The sequence below is a fragment of the Salvelinus alpinus genome, chromosome 5 (genome assembly GCF_045679555.1).
Source record: "Salvelinus alpinus chromosome 5, SLU_Salpinus.1, whole genome shotgun sequence".
Classification (NCBI taxonomy): Eukaryota; Metazoa; Chordata; class Actinopteri; order Salmoniformes; family Salmonidae; genus Salvelinus; species Salvelinus alpinus.
In genome coordinates, this window is record NC_092090.1 from 56,219,836 (window position 1) to 56,239,847 (window position 20,012).

Consider the following 20,012-nt stretch of genomic DNA (forward strand, 5'->3'; position numbering starts at 1 on the left):
TGAGACCATTCATGTGTGGGGTTGCTTCTCAGCCAAGGGAGTGGGCTCACTCACAATTTTGCCTAAGAACACAGCCATGAATAAAGAATGGTACCAACACATCCTCCAAGAGCAACTTTTCCCAACCATCCAGGAACAGTTTGGTGACGCACAATGCCTTTTCCAGCATGATGGAGCACCTTGCCATAAGGAAAAAGTGATAACTAAGTGGCTCGGGGAACAAAACATCGATATTTTGGGTCAATGGCCAGGAAACTCCCCAGACCTTAATCCCATTGAGAACTTGTGGTCAATCCTCAAGAGGCGGGTGGACAAACAAAAACCCACAAATACTGACAAACTCCAAGCATTACTTATGCAAGAATGGGCTGCCATCAGTCAGGATGTGGCCCAGAAGTTAATTGACAGCATGACAGGGCGGATTGCAGAGGTCTTGAAAAAGAAGGGTCAACACTGCAAATATTGACTCTTTGCATCAACTTCATGTATTTGTCAATACAATTATTTGACACTTATGAAATGCTTGTAATTAGACTTCAGTATTCCATAAACTTTGTGAAAATTAATATTTGTGTCATTCTCAAAACTTTTGGCCACGACTGTATATAAGGTCCCACAGTTGACAGTGTATGTCAGAGCAAAAACCAAGCCATGAGGTCGAAGGAATTGTCCGTAGAGCTCCAAGACAGGAAGGGAAACAAAACATGTCTGCATCATTGAAGGTCCCCAAGAACACAGTGGCCTCCATCATTCTTAAATGGAAGAAGTTCGGATCCACCAAGACTCTTCCTAGAGCTGGCCATCCGGACAAACTTAGCAATCGGGGGAGAAGGGCCTTGGTCAGGGAGGTGACCAAGAGACCGATGGTCACTCTGACAGAGCTCCAGAGTTCCTCTGTGGAGATGGGAGAACCTTCCAGAAGAACGACCATCTCTGTAGCACTTTACCAATCAGGCCTTTATGGTAGAGTGGCCAGATGGAAGCCACTCCTCAGTGAAAGGCACATGACAACCGGCTTGGAGTTTGCCAAAAGGCACCTAAAGGACTCTCAGACATGAGAAACAAGCTTCTCTGGTCTGATGAAACCAAGATGGATCTCTTTGGCCTGAATGTCAGGCGTCACATCTGGAGGCAACCTCACACCATCCCTACAATGAAGCATGGTGGTGGCAGCATCATGCTGTGTGTATGTTTTTCATCGGCAGGGACTGGGAGACTAGTCAGGATTGCGGGAAAGATGAACGAAGCAAAGTACAGAGAGATCCCTGATGAAAACAGAGTGCTCAGGACCTCAGACTGGGGCAACGATTCACCTTCCAACAGGACAACGACCCTAAACACACAGCCAAGACAAAGCAGGAGTGGCTTCAGGGACAAGTCTCTGAATGTCTGCGAGTGGCCCAGCCAGAGCCCGAACATCTCTGGAGAGACCTGAAAAGAGCTACCATCAGTGCAACGACGCTCACCATCCAACCTGACAGCTTGAGAGGATCTGCAAAGAATAATGGGAGAAGCTCCCCAAATACAGGTGTGCCAAGCTTGTAGCGTCATCGGTTTGACCACGTAGCTGGAAAGGTCTAATTTTTCCTCATCCCCTGGTAAGGATAATATTCTGATGTTGTTATGTCTCATTCTGTTTTCTTGCTGGTCCAATTCCTCTTCTAAAGTTTGCAGCTTTGTTTCCAAAAGGCAAATTAAATGTTTTTGTTCATTCATGGGCACTCTATGTTTGCGCGTATCTGACATGATAGCCTCCACTGTTTTTTCAAGCAAATAAAACATTTTAACAGCATATTTTAGCTGTTTGTTTGTTTCGGTGTACATTGAGAGTGTTTTAGCTATGTTTTCCTGGATAGCATTTAACTGTTCATTACTCACGTTTGAGTCTCCAAATTGCTCTTTGTCTTTCCTTTCAAAGAGGCCATGGTCTGTTGGATTCGTGTCATTGTGATGTTTACCAACTGATTGGTTCGCTGTTGTACAAAACTGACCGCTCCCACTCTCCCAGTTGTTTGGGGATATGTTCATTTATCAAGTTTAGAGGCTTGATTTAAAATTTGTTGTCTGGTTTCTACATATAACCACAGTTACGTTGGTACAAAACGGAGTATGCGCCTTTGAGGTTAGAATATATTTCAAGTTAAAGTTTAATTACACTCATATATTAGGCAATACAAACTGAAATCCATGAGCATACAATATATGAATGGATAAGAGGACATAAAAAAGCCCTGTGGTCTTAAAGCGACTCATTAATTAATAAGCAGAAGTACGTAATGAGTGACCTCTTGTACCGTTCAGTTCTAGACTTTGGTATAGTCAGTTGGTTTTGGCTGCGGGTGTTCCTGCCTGTCAATCTGTTTCGGTCAAGGGGTAGCCAGTCTCTGAACGGAGAGTTGAGGAAGCTGATAGATAGCCAAGTCGGTGCAGAGCTGTGTCCTTTTTTCATGAATCTGGGGTAAGGAGAGGGTGTGTAGTGCCTCAGTGTAACTTGTGTATCTTCCTAGGATAAATGCGGCATGCTCTCTTTTGGCATGCTCTCTTCTGAATATGCCGCTCCAATTCCATGGTGTGGCATATGTAGCCAGTGTAAATGCTCACCAGGTCTTTTCAGATGGTGAAGGATGAACATAGTGTCCACCTGCCCACACCATTTGTAAGTCATTTTGTACAATTACCCCTAAGATCTTAATAGCGTCACACACTTGAGCTCCTGACCCATCTGGAGAGGGCATGGGACAGGTGGGTTCAGTGACATTCTGCTTGCCCAAAACCCATGTGTCAAAGTTGTTCAGGGCCTGCTGTGGTGTGCTGATGTTTCATGTTGTACATGTGTGTATGAGATTGAGATCATCAACATATTTCCAGCTACTGCCAACATCCCAGCCTGCGATGTCTGCTAAGAAGATGAGAAGGTCCAGAAGAGTTCCTTGAGCCACGCCTTGTCAGCTCCTGCTAGTCTGAAAGGCTGTCTAGGTAGCGTACCTGTTGTTTGTGGCCGGTCACAAAACCGCAAAGCCATGCTGTGAGAGCAGGTCTAATCTCTCGTGGACAGACGCACATAACATAACTGGTATCGTAAAGTCTATCAACAGACTGTGGGATTTGACAACTGAAGAGGAACTTTGTTTCAGTGCGCACATTTTTATCACTGATCATTTGGACAAATCACAATTTCGCATCTTTACATTTTGGAAGGGGAGGGGATATTGGCCCCCCTGGCTACCGCCTTGCTTCAACTCCTCATTCTAGTATATTTTCTAACACATCCCCCCCAGGACTGATTGGAGCATCTGATGCAATTATGCAAGATTTTAGTTCTGGGTTTCCGAGATTAGAGCAAGTCTAATCAAGTCCAATTTTTTTTTTTAAATGTCACCGGAGCAGACGGCAGACGTTTAACGTGCCCCCAACTGATTGAGTTTTTTTGTTTGTTTATCTGCATTGTTTGTAACTTGTGTTTTTACAAATTTTGTACATCTCTTATGACCAAAAATAACTTCCAGACATCAGGACTGCGATTACTCACCACGGACGAGCAGAATCTTTTTCTTCTTTCACAACTCTGACAAGCCCGAGGCGGAGGATATGTGGCTCCCTTGGGAACAGGCCCCGACCCCCGTGGTCTGCGCAAAGAGGAGGCGGAGAAAGAGAGGCCGGAGAGCAGGCTGCCTTCTGAGGATTAGGAGGCGATCTAACAAACCTCCACTCCCCTCAATTCTGCTCGCAAACATGCAATCTTTGGACAATAAAATGGACGAATTATTGGGAAGATTAAACTACCAACGGAACATTAAAAACTGTAACATTATGCTTCATGGAGTCGTGGCTGAACGACGACAATATCAACATACAGCTGGCTGGTTATACGATCTACCGGCAGGATAGAACAGCGGCGTCTGGCAAGACAAGGGGCGGCGGTCTATGTATTTTTGTAAACAACAGCTGGTGCATGATATCTAAGGAAGTCTCAAGCTACTGCTCGCCTGAGGTTGAGTTCCTCATGATAAGCTGCAGACCACATTACCTACCGAGAGAGTTTTCAAATATATTCTTTGTAGCTGTTTACATACCACCACAGTCAGAGGCTGGCACTAAGATAGCATTGAATGAGCTGTATTCCGCCATAAGCAAACAAGAAAACGCTCACCCAGATGCGCAGCTCCTAGTAGGCGAGGACTTTAATGCAGGGAAACTTAAATCAGTTTTACCTAACTTCTATCAACATGTTAAATGTGCAACCAGAGGGAAAAGAACTCTGGACCACCGATACTCAACACACAGAGATGCATACAAAGCTCTCCCTCGCCCTCTATTTCGCAAAACTGACTATAATTCTATCCTCCTGATTCCGGCTTACAATAAATAATTAAAGCAGGAAGCACCAGTGACTAGATCAATAAAAAAGTGGTCAGATGAAGCAGATGCTAAGCTACAGGACTGTTTTGCTGGCACAGACTGGAATATGTTCCAGGATTCCTCCAATGAGGAGAACACCACATCTGTCATTGGCTTCATCAATAAGTGCATCAATGACGTCGTCCCCACAGTGACCGTACATACATACCCCAACCAGAAACCATGGATTACAGGCAGCATCCGCACTGAGCTAAAGGCTAGAGCTGCCGCTTTCAAGCAAGCGGGACTCTAACCCGGAAGCTTATAAGAAATCCCACTATGCCCTCAGACGAACCATCAAACAAGCAAAGTGTCAATACAGGATTAAGACTGAATCCTACTACACCGGCTCTGACATTCGATGGATGTGGCAGGGCCTGCAAACCATTACAGACTACAAAGGGAAGCACAGCCGCGACCTGCCCAGTGACACGAGCCTACCGGACGAGCTAAACTACTGTGCTCGCTTCGAGGCAAATAATACTGAAACATGCATGAGAGCACCAGCTGTACCGGACGACTGTGTGATCACCCTCTCCACAGCCGACGTGAGTAAGACCTTTAGACGGGTCAACATTCACAAGGCCAGATGGATTACCAGGACGTGTACTGCGAGCATGTGCTGACCAACTAGCAAGTGTCTTCACTGCCATTTTCAACCTCTCCCTGTCCGAGTCTGAAATACCAACATGTTTTAAGCAGACCACCATAGTGCCTGTGCCCAAGAACACTAAGGTAACCTGCCTAAATGACTACAGGCCCATAGCACTCACGTCTGTAGCCATGAAGTGCTTTGAAAGGCTGGTCATGGCTCACATCAACACCATCCTCCCAGAAACCCTATACCCACGCCAATTTGCATACTGCCCCAACAGATCCACAGATGATGCAGTCTCTATTGCACTCCACACTCCCTTTCCCACATGGACAAAAGGAACACCTATGTGAGAATGCTTTTCATAGACTACAGCTCAGCGTTCAATACCATAGTGCCCTCAAAGCTCATCACTAAGCTAAGGCCCCTTGGACTAAACACCTCCCTCTGCAACTGGATCCTGGACTTCCTGATGGGCCATCCCCAGGTGGTAAGGGTAGGTAACAACACATCCGCCACGCTGATCCTCAACACGGGGTCCCCTCAGGGGTGCGTGCTCAGCCCCCTCCTGTACTCCCTGTTCACTCATGACTGCACGGACAGGCACAACTCCAACACCATCATTCAATTTGCTGATGACACAACAGTGGTAGGCCTGATCACCGACAACAACAAGATAGCCTACAGGGAGGAGGTCAGAGACCTGGCCGTGTGGTGCAAGGACAACAACGTGATCAAGACAAAGGAGATGATTGTGGACTACAGGAAAAAGAGGCCTGAGCACGCCCCCATTCTCATCGATGGGGCTGCAGTGGAGCAGGTTGAGAGCTTCAAGTTCCTTGGTGTCCACATCACCAACAAACTAACATGGTCCAAGCACACCATGACAGTCGTGAAGCGGGCACAACAAAACCTATTTCCCCTCAGGAGACTGATAAGATTTGGCATGGGTCCTCAGATCCTTAAAAGGTTCTATGGCTGCACCATCGAGAGCATCCTGACAGGTTGCATCACTGCCTGGTATGGCAACTGCTCGGCCTCCGACCGCAAGGCACTACAGAGGGTAGTGCGAACGGCCCAGTACATCACTGGGGTGAAACTTCCTGCCATCCAGGAACTCTATACCAGGCAGTGTCAGAGGAAGGCCCTAAAAATTGTCAAAGACTCCAGCCACCCTAGTCATAGACTGTTCTCTCTGCTACACAGCAAGTGGTACTGGGGCGCCAAATCTAAACAGCTTCTACCCCCAAGCCATAAGACTCCTGAACATCTAGTCATATGGCTACCCAGACTATTCGCATTGAACCCCCCCCCCCTCCTCCACACCACTGCCACTCTCTGTTGTCATCTATGCATAGTCACTTTAATGAATCAACTCTACCTACATGAACATACCACCTCAACTAACCGGTGTCCCCGCACATTGACTCTGTACTGGCACCCCCCTGTATATATTGTTAGTTTTTACTGCTCCTCTTTAATTACTTGTTACTTTATCTCTTATTCTTATCTGCATTTTTGGAAACTGCACTGTCGGTTAGGGGCTCGAAAGTAAGCATTTCACTGTAAGGTTGTATTCGGCGCATGTGACTAATAACATTTGATTTGAGGTTTGACACCCAGTTGGATAAGACGTTCAATGGCCGAAAGGGTGGTCGATTTTGCCAAAGGTCTTGAAGAAGTCTGTGGTAATGAGGAGGGTTGTGGTGGATGGGATGTCTGATTGCTTGTATAAACAGTTCAGGAATCTAACAATGCGTGGAATGCATATACATAAACACTTATGCACACCCCCACATACGCAGATTACACACACACACGGGCATGCATGCACATACCTTCTTAATCTTTTTTATGTCTGGGTCTTCATCCTCTTGGTTTACATGGTAAGGCCACATTCTCTCATTGGTTTTGTTTAGGGCAACGATCTGAGAGAGAATGAAAACACAGTAAACACAACTGAAGACTGCACTTCCTGATTAGGCTCCTTTTTTCATCAATGCTCATTAAGAAATGCTAGCGGCCATGACTGAAGGCAAATAAGAGTTGTCTTGGGTGTGGTTTGATGTGGGTGTTCATTGGTTATGTCTTTGCCATTCAAGTAGTGAGTACAGTGATGTAAGCTAAGATAGCTTTGCTATGGAGAGAACAAAGTTTTAAAATTGAGGACTTCTCCCGGTCTGACTGCCTCGCCATCTCCAGATGGTCAGCTAATTCAGTGTTGTGTTTAGCCAAGCAGACAGCAGCTAGGTAGCATAGCTTGGTGATAGGATAGCCAGCTGCAGCTATCTAGATGATTTCTCTGTCAAATCAGTTACTACAAGATAGCAAGAGCAATTGTTTGGAATGTATTTCATAAGACACTCGTTCTACATCACCTTGCTACGAAAGTACCTTGCAACTTAGTTTCATCACATCCCGGTCTTTAGTCAGCTCAGCTGTCCTACAACACAATATTCTGTAATTGGCTAGTTTTGTCTCGTCTCTCCTTATCTTTCCCGGGAGATAAATCCCAGAACTAATATCCCTACAGGTGTAGGCTACATATGAACATTGCACAAACATCGGCCAGCTTGAGTGTACATACATATATATATTTTTTAATATTTTTATTATCGATGATGTGTTCATGTTAGAAAGACAACATTTTCTGCTGTAAATATATTGATGTGCTTATAAAGACAGTATGCCTATACGTTGCCTAACAAATCAAAATCAATTATGTGTAGAGTACAACTTCAGCTGTCTAACCAGAACTAGAATGGCATTTCTATTTTTATGGTCTATTTGCAGAAATCGAAGGATTTGGCTGTCTTACACACTCATATGCACAGTTCTATGGTTGAGGATGTCTTCAAGTCTCCAGTGAGGTCCCTTTCGTCTATGTAATGCATGACAGGTTATGGACATGTGCAGTTAAGTGGCAGAAGGGGTGGAGTGGATATGACAGAGTTTGCCTCATGGGTCCAGCAGGCAGATTTCAATAACTACAGGCAAATGTGAGATGCATGAGGATGGCACTCTTCTCATACTGAGTAGCTTACAGAGTAATATGAGAAAAATGCTGAACTAATGTAGATATTCTAAACTAAGTGTTATATCATTAAAGTGTAACAGTTCCATGTATATACTGTATAATAAACCTCTTACACAATCCTTTTGGAGCAGTGTTCTGCAATATAACAATGTGCAAATATTATACTTGCTTTTCATCTTTTGTCATTCACAACCGATACAGATACTGTACCTATCAACATTTTGTCTGGTGGCCCTGGACCTACCTTGCCAAACATGTCAGTCATCATACCTTCCTGTATGGTGTCCCATATCTCCCCCCCATCGATAGTACCATTCAAATCAATAATAACAAAAGACAATAAAAGTAATAGAGGTGTCTTGTATAATTTTAATGCGGAGTACAAGGTATTTCCCAATTCAGACATCAGTATAAACCTGTCTTTCAGTCAGAGGACTCCATGACCAAAGCTTATCACTTGTCCTCCATCTGTAGAAAAACGAAGTAGAGTTGATGAGTGATAAATGGTGGTGTTTTCTTGTCCGTATATTCAGTTTATTGTCTGTCTGTAAATTATGTTTATTGTGGCAGCACTATTTCACAGAGTCAAATTCCTGTACATGCAAATGTATTTGGCGAATAAAGGTGATTCTGATATTACTAAACACTTGTGATGTACTATCTTATTAGTAATCACCTTTTGTCCCTTCTGAGGTGTTTGCCAGTGTCAGTAGATCAGCTCCAGGCCCCTCTCGTCACAGATACCGGTCATGAAGGAGCATGACATACGGATCCGACCCAGCACCTATCACAGAGACAGAGAGGGAGGGAGGGAGAGAGAGAGAGAAAGACTCACCATACAGTCATGGAAAACAACAGTAAATACATGGTTGAGCATAGCCAATCAGAGATTAGGATTCACAGCTAATTCAATGCCATTATTTTACTGACTGGTTGGCATTACTCACCCTGGCCCAGGAGTTGTCCATTGTGGCACCATGGATGGGGGGCACCTCCTTACAACATACACGACACAGCACTGATTACATTATCAATTGTGGTTATGTCCTCCATTACTCTGAAACGTGACTGGTGTCTGGCCACTGCTTCCTTATCTGTCATCATTATTTTTGCCCTAGAAAATATGAAATATTGTTGTTGCTTAATGACATCTTTTTGGGGGTTAGCTGAAGCCCTCACATGCTAGCTAGCTAATATGGTTGATTATTTATCAGGGATCTTACAGTAGCTAGCCAGTTTGAGTTTAAACATTATTGAAAGCAATCTGGCAACATGCATCAAACATGCAGTCAGGTTTGCAAGTAACGTTAGCTAGCAGGGATGAAACCTTCAGGTGCAACGTTAACTATGCAAATCTTCCTTTCACATTACAGGTTAGAGAGAGGCTATGTATTTAGCTAGTTACATCACAGTATCATAGCCTAGCATCATATTGGCACAGCCTGTCAAATAATGACATCTAGCTAGCTAGCTATAAACAGAATTTACTTACCAACAACACACCATTCTCAGGTTTGACGGTTGACAGCCGAAATAGAAGCTAGTCGGGGGTAATCCAAATCTTCGCAATCTGCCCAAGATTGTTGAACCACTTTTATGAAAGCCTATTTTCACTTGGGTAGCTATTTCTGAGCAAGGGCAAGCACTAACCACACGTCTTGTCTGGGGAAGACATTCCAGTGGGCGAGTTCATTTTTGAGTTTTAATTTTCTTTCTTGCTTGCCTTTTCCCAACAATGCAGTATTCCATATCAGTAGTACTATTAAAAAAATCTACAAAAAAGTCAAGCAGAACAAAACACGAGAAATAGAAAATAAGAAGTACACAAGAAAGTATGTAAGCTATATAAAGGGTCAGTTCCAGGGTCAGTGCCAATACCATATTTACAATGTTCAGGGATACTGGAGTGGTAAGGTTAGCTATGTATGGGCGTAAAGTGACTAGGCATCAGGATATATAATAAACAGAGTAGCAGCAGTGTATATGATGATTGTATGTTAGTGTGTGCGTGTGTGTATGTAGAGTAAGGTGACCAGATTTCTGAAATGAAAACCGGGGACATTATGTCAATATATAATTAAAATAGCCAATGTTATATTATCTATGAAATAAAAAAGGGGGACAATTCCGGTTTCATGTATTTAGTCTAACAGGCACACTGTGATACAGAGAAAACAACTATATTACAGAAACGCTACAGACAGAACTGTCCGAACTGAACAGCCATTCAGTAGTCCTGGTAGAATAAGAGCAGAAGAGAACATGAGCAAAATTGAAAAAACAGACAATAGTATATGTGAAATACTTAACATAATAAAGAAATAAGATGCTGATGAGATTGGTAACTACATAATATACTTACACCAACCTAATCTATACATTTCTCAGAAGAATGTATCAGGATTGCTCTGTCTTTGGCCAGCTTCTCCATGAACTCCTGGCAGGGGAGGTTGAAGTTTGTCTTCACAATAACCATGGCCTTGATGGTAGGAAAAGTGAACCTACTTCTTGCTGCTGTCCATAGATCATTAATTTGGGAGAACACTCTCTCGACTGGTGCATTACTTCCAGGTAAGCACATGACAACAGACGCTAATCTAGCCAGGTTAGTGTGTGGGATGTCATTCTCTTTGAAGTGGGTAACCACCGTGCTCCATCTCTGACTAAGCGGTGTCTCAGATGTTTTCCATTCTTCAAGCGATCCCCCTTTAGGAACTCTTGCAGGCCAGTAACCTCGTCACACAATGCATCCTCATTGATGGTCACATTGGGGCATTTTTCCTGCAGTGTGCCTGCTGCCTTCTGGATCTCTTCACGCAGAGGTTGCCTTTTTAAAAGGAGACAATGTAATCTTTTAGATTATCTGTGTGCTTTCCCCATGCTTGAAAGTAGTTCACAGCCATAGTGAAGAATGATTGTGATGTTTTGAGAAAGCTCTCTTTAGACATGGCTCCAATTTCCTCTGGCTCTCTCAGAAGTCCTCTGACCAAAACTGGATTGAAGTTGTCATCACGTCTTACAGTGAATTTTTCCTCAACGTTTCTCAGAATTGCAGCGGACTCCACAGCACCGTGGTCCTGGCCTCCAAGCATCTTGATCATGTCACTGAATACGGTCAAGTGTCCATGGACAAAGGCTAGCCAAAGTTCAGTCAGTGGATCTTCGAACATTGTTCACAGGACAACAGGGCTTTTGTCTTCAGAAATAAAAAAGGATTTCAACGGCACATACATTTTCAGCACTCTTTCTAGAGCAGGGAGCATGGACATCCAGCGAACATTGCTGTGTCCTAAAATGTTATGGTACTCCTGGCCAACAAACTCACAAAAGCCCTTCAGTCGTTCTACTCGGATGGTGAAAATATGAACATATCCAAATATCTTTGTGAGCAGGCACTCAACATCATATCCAAAGCTGTTTTGGCCATGTTATGAATGATGTGGGCAGGACAACCTAAGCCAATCACCTCCCGCTGCAAAGCATTTCTAACTTTGGTATGGACATTGACCCTCCCCAGCCTATTCAGTCCTCCAAAGTTGGTATTTGTTGTCGGCAGAGAATGTTTTCCAGGTTACATTTTTGGATGACCACCAGGACCTCGGGGGGGGGGGGGGGGGGGGGGGCACACAATACAAATAGTCCGGGTAGCCATTTGGTTACTTGTTCAGGAGTCTTATGGCTTGGGGGTAAAAACTGTTGAGAAACCTTTTTGTCCTAGACTTGGCACTCCGGTACCGCTTGCCATGCGGTAGTAGAGAGAACAGTCTGTGGCTGGGGTCTTGGACAATTTTTAGGGCCTTCCTCTGACACCGCCTAGTGTAGAGGTCCTTGATGGCAGGCAGCTTTGCCCCAGTGATGTACTGGGCTGTAGGCACTACCCTCTGTAGTGCCTTGCGGTCGGAGGCCGAGCAATTGCCGTACCAGGCAGTGATGCAACCGGTCAGGATGCAACCGGTCAACATACACAAGGCTGCGGGCATGTGCTGACCAACTGGCAGGTGTCTTCACTGACATTTTCAACATGTCCCTGATTGAGTCTGTAATACCAACATGTTTCAAGCAGACTACCATAGTCCCTGTGCCCAAGAACACAAAGGCAACCTGCCTAAATGACTACAGACCTGTAGCACTCACGTCCGTAGCCATGAACTGCTTGCCTCGAAGCGAGCATAGAAGTGTCACTGGGCAGATCGTGGCTGTGCTTCCCTTTGTAGTCTGTAATAGTTTGCAAGCCCTGCCACATCCGACGAGCGTCGGAGCCGGTGTAGTATGATTCAATCTTAGCCCTGTATTGACGCTTTGCCTATTTGATGGTTCGTCGCAGGGCATAGCGGGATTTCTTGGAAGCTTCCGGGTTAGAGTCCCGCACCTTGAAAGCGGCTGCTCTACCCTTTAGCTCAGTGCAAATGTTGCCTGTAATCCATGGTTTCTGGTTGGGGTATGTACGTACAGTCACTGTGGGGACGACGTCCTCAATGCACTTACTGATAAAGCCAGTGACTGATGTGGTGTATTCCTCAATGTCATCGGAAGAATCCCGGAACATGTTCCAGTCTGTGATAGCAAAACAGTCCTGTAGTTTAGCATCTGCTTCATCTGACCACTTTTTTATAGACCGAGTCACTGGTGCTTCCTGCTTTAATTTTTGCTTGTAAGCAGGAATCAGGAGGATAGAGTTGTGGTCAGATTTACCAAATGGAGGGCGAGGGAGAGCTTTGTACGCGTCTCTGTGTGTGGAGTACAGGTAATCTAGAATTTTTCCCCCTCTGGTTGCACATTTAACATGTTGATAGAGATTTGATAGAAGTGATTTAAGTTTCCCTGCATTAAAGTCTCCGGCCACTAGGAGCGCCGCCTCTGAGTGAGTGTTTTCCTGTTTGCTTATTTCCTTATACATCTGACTGAGTGCGGTCTTAGTGCCAGCATCTGTTTGTGGTGGTAAATAAACAGCCACGAAAAGTAAAGCTGAGACCTCTCTAGGCAAGTAGTGTGGCCTGCAATTTATCCCAATATACTCTACTTCAGGCGAGCAAAATCTAGAGACTTCCTTAGATTTCGTGCACCAGCTGTTGATTATAAATATGCAGACCGCCCTCCCCTCGTCTTACCGAAGTATGCTGTTCTATCCTGCCGGTGCAGCGTATATCCCGCTAGCTGAATATTCATGTCGTCATTCAGCCACGATTCCGTGAAACATAGGATATTACAGTTTTTGATGTCCCGTTGGTAGGATATTCGTGATCGTACCTCATCTAATTTATTGTCCAATGATTGCACGTTGGCGAGTAGTATTGACGGTAACGGCAGCTTTCCTACTCGCCTTCTGCGTGTCCTGACAAGGCATCCGGCTCTTTGTCCTCTGTACCTGCGTCGCTTCTTCTTGCGAATAACTGGGATATCGTCCCTGTCGGGTGTTTGGAGAATATCGTGTGAGTCCTGCTTGTTGTCTAATCCGAGGTGAGTGATCGCTGTCCTGATATCCAGAAGCTCTTTTCTGCCGTAAGATATGGTTGCAGAAACATTATGTACAAAATAATTTACAAATATCGCGAAAAAAGACACATAACACAATTAGTTGGGCGCCCGTAAAACTGCTGCCATTCCTTCCGGCGCCATTTTGGAGATCAGTGATGGTGAGGGCCACACAGTCGTGGGGGAACAGGAAGTACAGGAGGGGACTAAGGAGGGGGTACACCGCTGTGGGGCCCTCCGTGTTGAGGGTCAGTGTGGCGGAGGTGACCCTCACCAACTGAGGTTGGCCTGTCTCAAAGTCCAGCATCCAGTTGCAAAAGGAGGTGTTCAGTTCCAGAGTCCCAAGCTTGGAGGTGACTATGTTTAAAAAATATATATATATTTCACCTTTATTTAACCAGGTAGGCAAGTTGAGAACAAGTTCTCATTTACAATTGCGACCTGGCCAAGACAAAGCAAAGCAGACACATACAACAACACAAAGTTACACATGGAGTAAAACAAACATACAGTCAATAAAACAGTAGACAAATAAGTCTATATACAGTGTGAGCAAATGAGGTGAGATAAGGGAGGTAAAGGCAAAAAAGGCCATGGTGGCGAGGTAAATACAATATAGCAAGTAAAACACGAATGGTAGATTTGCAGTGGAAGAATGTGCAAAGTAGAAATAGAAATAATGGGGTGCAAAGGAGCAAAATAAATAAATAAATACAGTAGGGGAAGAGGGTAGTTGTTTGGGCTAAATTATAGATGGGCTATGTACAGGTGCAGTAATATGTGAGCTGCTCTGACAGCTGGTGCTAAAAGCTAGTGAGGGAGATAAGTGTTTCAGAGATTGTTGTAGTTCGTTCCAGTCATTGGCAGCAGAGAACTGGAAGGAGAGGCGGCCAAAGGAAGAATTGGCATTGGGGGTGACCAGAGAGATATACCTGCTGGAGCGCGTGCTACAGGTGGGTGCTGCTATGGTGACCAGCGAACTGAGATAAGGGGGGACTTTACCTAGCAGGGTCTTGTAGATGACCTGGAGCCAGTGGGTTTGGCGACGAGTATGAAGCGAGGGCCAGCCAACGAGAGTGTACAGGTCGCAGTGGTGGGTAGTATATGGGGCTTTGGTGACAAAACGGATGGCACTGTGATAGACTGCATCCAATTTATTGAGTAGGGTATTGGAGGCTATTTTGTAAATGACTTTGCCGATGTCGAGGATCGGTAGGATGGTCAGTTTTACGAGGGTATGTTTGGCAGCATGAGTGAAGGATGCTTTGTTTGCGAAATAGGAAGCCAATTCTAGATTTAACTTTGGATTGGAAATGTTTGATGTGAGTCTGGAAGGAGAGTTTACAGTCTAACCAGACACATAGAATATGTGGACAACTACAAATACCTAAGTCAGAACCGTCCAGAGTAGTGATGCTGGACGGGCGGGTAGGTGCAGACAGCGATCGGTTGAAGAGCATGCATTTAGTTTTACTTGTATTTAAGAGCAGTTGGAGGCCACGGAAGGAGAGTTGTATGGCATTGAAGATCGTCTAGAGGGTCGTTAACACAGTGTCCAAAGAAGTATACAGAATGGTGTCGTCTGCATTGAGGTGGATCCGAGACTCACCAGCAGCAAGAGCGACATCATTGATGTATACGGAGAAGAGAGTCGGCCCAAGAATTGAACAATGTGGCACCCCCATAGAGACTGCCAGAGGCCTGGACAACAGGCCCTCCGATTTGACACACTGAACTCTATCAGAGAAGTAGTTGGTGAACCAGGCGAGGCAATCATTAGAGAAACCAAGGCTATTGAGTCTGCTGATGAGGATGTGGTGATTGACAGAGTCGAAAGCCTTGGCCAGGTCAATGAATACGGCTGCACAGTATTGTTTCTTATCGATGGGGGTTAAGATATCGTTTAGGACCTTGAGCGTGGCTGAGGTGCACCCATGACCAGCTCTGAAACCAGATTGCATAGCGGAGAAGGTGCGGTGGGATTCGAAATGGTCGGTAATTTGTTTGTTGACTTGGCTTTCGAAGACCTTAGAAAGGCAGGGTAGGATAGATATAGGTCTGTAGCAGTTTGGGTCAAGAGTGTCCCCCCCTTTGAAGAGGGCGATGACTGCAGCTGCTTTCCAATCTTTGGGAATCTCAGATGACACGAAAGAGAGGTTGAATAGGCTAGTAATAGGGGTTGCAACTATTTCGGCAGATCATTTTAGGAAGAGAGGGTCCAGATTGTCTAGCCCGGTTGATTTGTAGGGGTCCAGATTTTGCAGCTCTTTCAGAACATCAGCTGACTGGATTTCGGAGAAGGAGAAATGTGGAAGGTTTGGGCGAATTGCTGTGGGGGGTGCAGTGCTGTTGACCGTGGTAGGGGTAGCCAGGTGGAAAGCATGGCCAGCCGTAGAAAAATGGTTATTGAAATTCTCAATTATAGTGGATTTATTGGTGGTGACAGAGTTTCCTATCCTTAGTGCAGTGGGCAGCTGGGAGGAGGTGTTCTTATTCTCCATGGACTTTAGTGTCCCAGAACTTTTTTGAATTTGTGTTGCAGGAAGCAAATTTCTGCTTGAAAAAGCTAGCCTTGGCTTTTCTAACTGTCTGTGTATATTGGTTTCTAACTTCCCTGAAAAGTTGCATATCACGGGGGCAGTTCGATGCTAATGCAGAACGCCACAGGATGTTTTTGTGTTGGTTAAGGGCATTCAGGTCTGGAGTGAACCAAGGGCTATATCTGTTCCTGGTTCTACATTTCTTGAATGGGGCATGCTTATTTAAGATGGTGAGGAAGGCATTTAAAAAAAAAAACAGGCATCCTCTACTGACGGGATGAGGTCAATATCCTTCCAGGATACGCGGGCCAGGTCGATTAGAAAGGCCTGCTCGCTGAAGTGTTTCAGGGAGCGTTTGACAGTGATGAGTGGAGGTCATTTGACCGCTGACCCATTACGGATGCAGGCAATGATCGCTGAGATCTTGGTTGAAAACAGCAGAGGTGTATTTAGAGGGCAAGTTGGTTAGGATGATATCTATGAGGGTGCCCGTGTTTACGGCTTTGGGGTGGTACCTGGTAGGTTCATTGATCATTTGTGTGAGGTTGAGGGCATCAAGCTTAGATTGTAGGATGGCTGGGGTGTTAAGCATGTTCCAGTTTAGGTTGCCTAGCAGCACGAGCTCTGAAGATAGATGGGGGGAAATCAGTTCACATATAGTGTCCAGAGCACAGCAGGCGGCAACGGTGAGAGACTTGTTTTTAGAGAGGTGGATTTTTAAAAGTAGTAGTTCAAATTGTTTGGGTACAGACCTGGATAGTAGGACAGAACTCTGCAGGCTATCTCTACAGTAAATTGCAACACCGCCCCCTTTGGCCGTTCTATCTTGTCTGAAAATGTTGGAGTTAGGGATGGAGATTTCAGAGTTTTTGGTGGTCTTCCTAAGCCAGGATTCAGACACGGCTAGGACATCCGGGTTGGCAGAGTGTGCTAAAGCAGTGAATAAAACAAACTTAGGGAGGAGGCTTCTAATGTTAACATGCATGAAACCAAGGCTATTACGGTTACAGAAGTCATCAACAGAGAGCCCCTGGGGAATAGGAGTGGAGCTAGGCACTGCAGGGCCTGGATTCACCTCTACATCACCAGAGGAACAGAGGTGGAGTAGGACAAGGGTACGGCTAAAAGCTATGAGAATTGGTCGTCTAGGACATCCGGAACAGAGAGTAAAAGGAGCAGGTTTCTGGGGGCGATAAAATAGCTTCAAGGTATGTATGGTAGGATGTGAATACAGTGGAGGTAAACCTAGGCATTGAGTGATGATGAGAGAGATATTGTCTCTAGAAACATCATTGAAACCAGGTGATGTCATCGCATGTGTGGGTGGTGGAACTGAAAGGTTGGATAAGGCATAATGAGCAGGGCTAGAGGCTCTACAGTGAAATAAGCCAATAAACACTAGCCAGAACAGCAATGGACAAGGCATATTGACATTAAGGAGAGGCATGCTTAGTCGAGTGATCATAAGGGTCCAGTGAGTAGTGAGGTTGGTTGGGGTCACGGCGATTCAGACAGCTAGCCGGGCCATGGGTAGCAAGCTGGCAGAAGATGGAGGTCTGTTTTTAGCCACCTCGTGCGTTTCCGTCGGTAGATTAGTGGGGTTCCCTGTGGTAGAGGGGCCCAATCCAATTGGCAAAATAGTTATAGTGGCCCAAGAAAATTGTCCGATAGACCTATTCAGATAGCAGCCGATAAGACAGCTAACGATTAGCGGGCCGCAGATGGGCGTTCAGGTTACGTCGCGACGGAGGGGACAGTTGGATAACTCCCTCGGGCAGATAACGTCGGTGGTCCAGTCGAGAAGGCCCGGTGGGGCTCCGCATCGGCAGTACAACGGGTCCGGATAGGTTATTGTAGCCCAGGAGTGGCTGATTGAACTCTTCAGCTGGCTAGCTCCGGAATAATTGATGTTTGCTCCGGGACCGACGTTGGCCAATAGTCACTCGGATAGCAGCTAGCTAGCTGCAAGATCCAGGTGTAAATGTCCAGAGCTTGCGGTAGAAAATAGGTCCGGTATGCTCTGGTCTGAGTTCCGTTGTACAAAACTGGCGATAGCTTTTCGAGCTAAAGGATAGCTGATGACCGCCAATCGTGGTTATCTGAATACTAACATTAGCCAGTGAAATAATTTTTTTTAAATTGGTGAGACGGGTTGCAGGAGAGTGTTTTGAAGTTGAGTTTTTAGAAAAAATATATAAAAAGATATGCGAAGAAAATATGTAAATATATATATACAGTGGGGAGAACAAGTATTTGATACACTGCCGATTTTGCAGGTTTTCCTACTTACAAAGCATGTAGAGGTCTGTAATTTTTATCATAGGTACACTTCAACTGTGAGAGGCGGAATCTAAAACAAAAATCCAGAAAATCACATTGTATGATTTTTAAGTAATTAATTTGCATTTTATTGCATGACATAAGTATTTGATCACCTACCAACCAGTAAGAATTCCGGCTCTCACAGACCTGTTAGTTTTACTTTAAGAAGCCCTCCTGTTCTCCACTCATTACCTGTATTAACTGCACCTTTTTGAACTCATTACCTGTATAAAAGACACCTGTCCACACACTCAATCAAACAGACTCCAACCTCTCCACAATGGCCAAGACCAGAAAGCCGTGTAAGGACATCAGGGATCAAATTGTAGACCTGCACAAGGCTGGGATGGGCTACAGGACAATAGGCAAGCAGCTTGGTGAGAAGGCAACAACTTTTGGCGCAATTATTAGAAAATGGAAGAAGTTCAAGATGACGGTCAATCACCCTCGGTCTGGGGCTCCATGCAAGATCTCACCTCGTGGGGCATCAATGATCATGAGGAAGGTGAGGGATCAGCCCAGAACTACACGACAGGACCTGGTCAATGACCTGAAGAGAGCTGGGACCACAGTCTCAAAGAAAACCATTAGTAACACATTACGCCGTCATGGATTAAAATACTGCAGCGCACGCAAGGTCCCCCTGCTCAAGCCAGCGCATGTCCAGGCCCGTCTGAAGTTTGCCAATGACCATCTGGATGATCCAGAGGAGGAATGGGAGAAGGTCATGTGGTCTGATGAGACAAAAATAGAGCTTTTTGGTCTAAACTCCACTTGCCGTGTTTGGAGGAAGAAGAAGGATGAGTACAGCCCCAAGAACACCATCCCAATCGTGAAGCATGGAGGTGGAAACATCATTCTTTGGGGATGCTTTTCTGCAAAGGGGACAGGACGACTGCACCGTATTGAGGGGAGGATGGATGGGGCCATGTATCGCGAGATCTTGGCCAACAACCTCCTTCCCTCAGTAAGAGCATTGAAGATGGGTCGTGGCTGGGTCTTCCAGCATGACAACGACCCGCAACACACAGCCAGGGCAACTAAGGAGTGGCTCCGTAAGAAGCATCTCAAGGTCCCGGAGTGGCCTAGCCAGTCTCCAGACCTGAACCCAATAGAAAATCTTTGGAGGGAGCTGAAAGTCCGTATTGCCCAGCGACAGCCCCGAAACCTGAAGGATCTGGAGAGGGCCAAAATCCCTGCTGCAGTGTGTGCAAACCTGGTCAAGAACTACAGGAAACGTATGATCTCTGTAATTGCAAACAAAGGTTTCTGTACTAAATATTAAGTTCTGCTTTTCTGATGTATCAAATACTTATGTCATGCAATAAAATGCTAATTATTTACTTAAAAATCATACAATGTGATTTTCTGGATTTTTGTTTTAGATTCCGTCTCTCACAGTTGAAGTGTACCTATGATAAAAATGACAGACCTCTACATGCTTTGTAAGTAGGAAAACCTGCAAAATCGGCAGTGTATCAAATACTTGTTCTCCCCACTGTATATATATACAGTGGGGAGAACAAGTATTTGATACACTGCCGATTTTGTAGGTTTTCCTACTTACAAAGCATGTAGAGGTCTGTAATTTGTATCATAGGTACACTTCAACTGTGAGAGACGGAATCTAAAACAAAAATCCAGAAAA

The 20,012-nt window shown here is 45.1% G+C and overlaps 1 protein-coding gene and 1 long non-coding RNA gene across 5 annotated transcripts in view; both read right to left on the reverse strand.

Annotated features, from left to right (window-relative positions):
* The window catches only part of LOC139576367 (ras-specific guanine nucleotide-releasing factor 2), a 244,912-nt gene that overhangs the window by 157,241 nt on the left and 67,659 nt on the right, over positions 1-20,012 (reverse strand). For all 4 annotated transcript variants that reach the window (XM_071402412.1, XM_071402410.1, XM_071402411.1 and 1 more), the window contains one exon: positions 6,832-6,921. In XM_071402412.1, the coding sequence (XP_071258513.1) occupies positions 6,832-6,921 (90 nt within the window). The remainder of the gene's footprint in view (positions 1-6,831; positions 6,922-20,012) is intronic.
* Positions 8,380-9,654, reverse strand: LOC139575210 (uncharacterized). Its single transcript, XR_011674914.1, has 4 exons — positions 9,523-9,654; positions 8,978-9,144; positions 8,707-8,814; positions 8,380-8,498 (listed from the first exon to the last, which is right to left on the reverse strand). It is a non-coding gene; the product is annotated as an uncharacterized lncRNA (long non-coding RNA).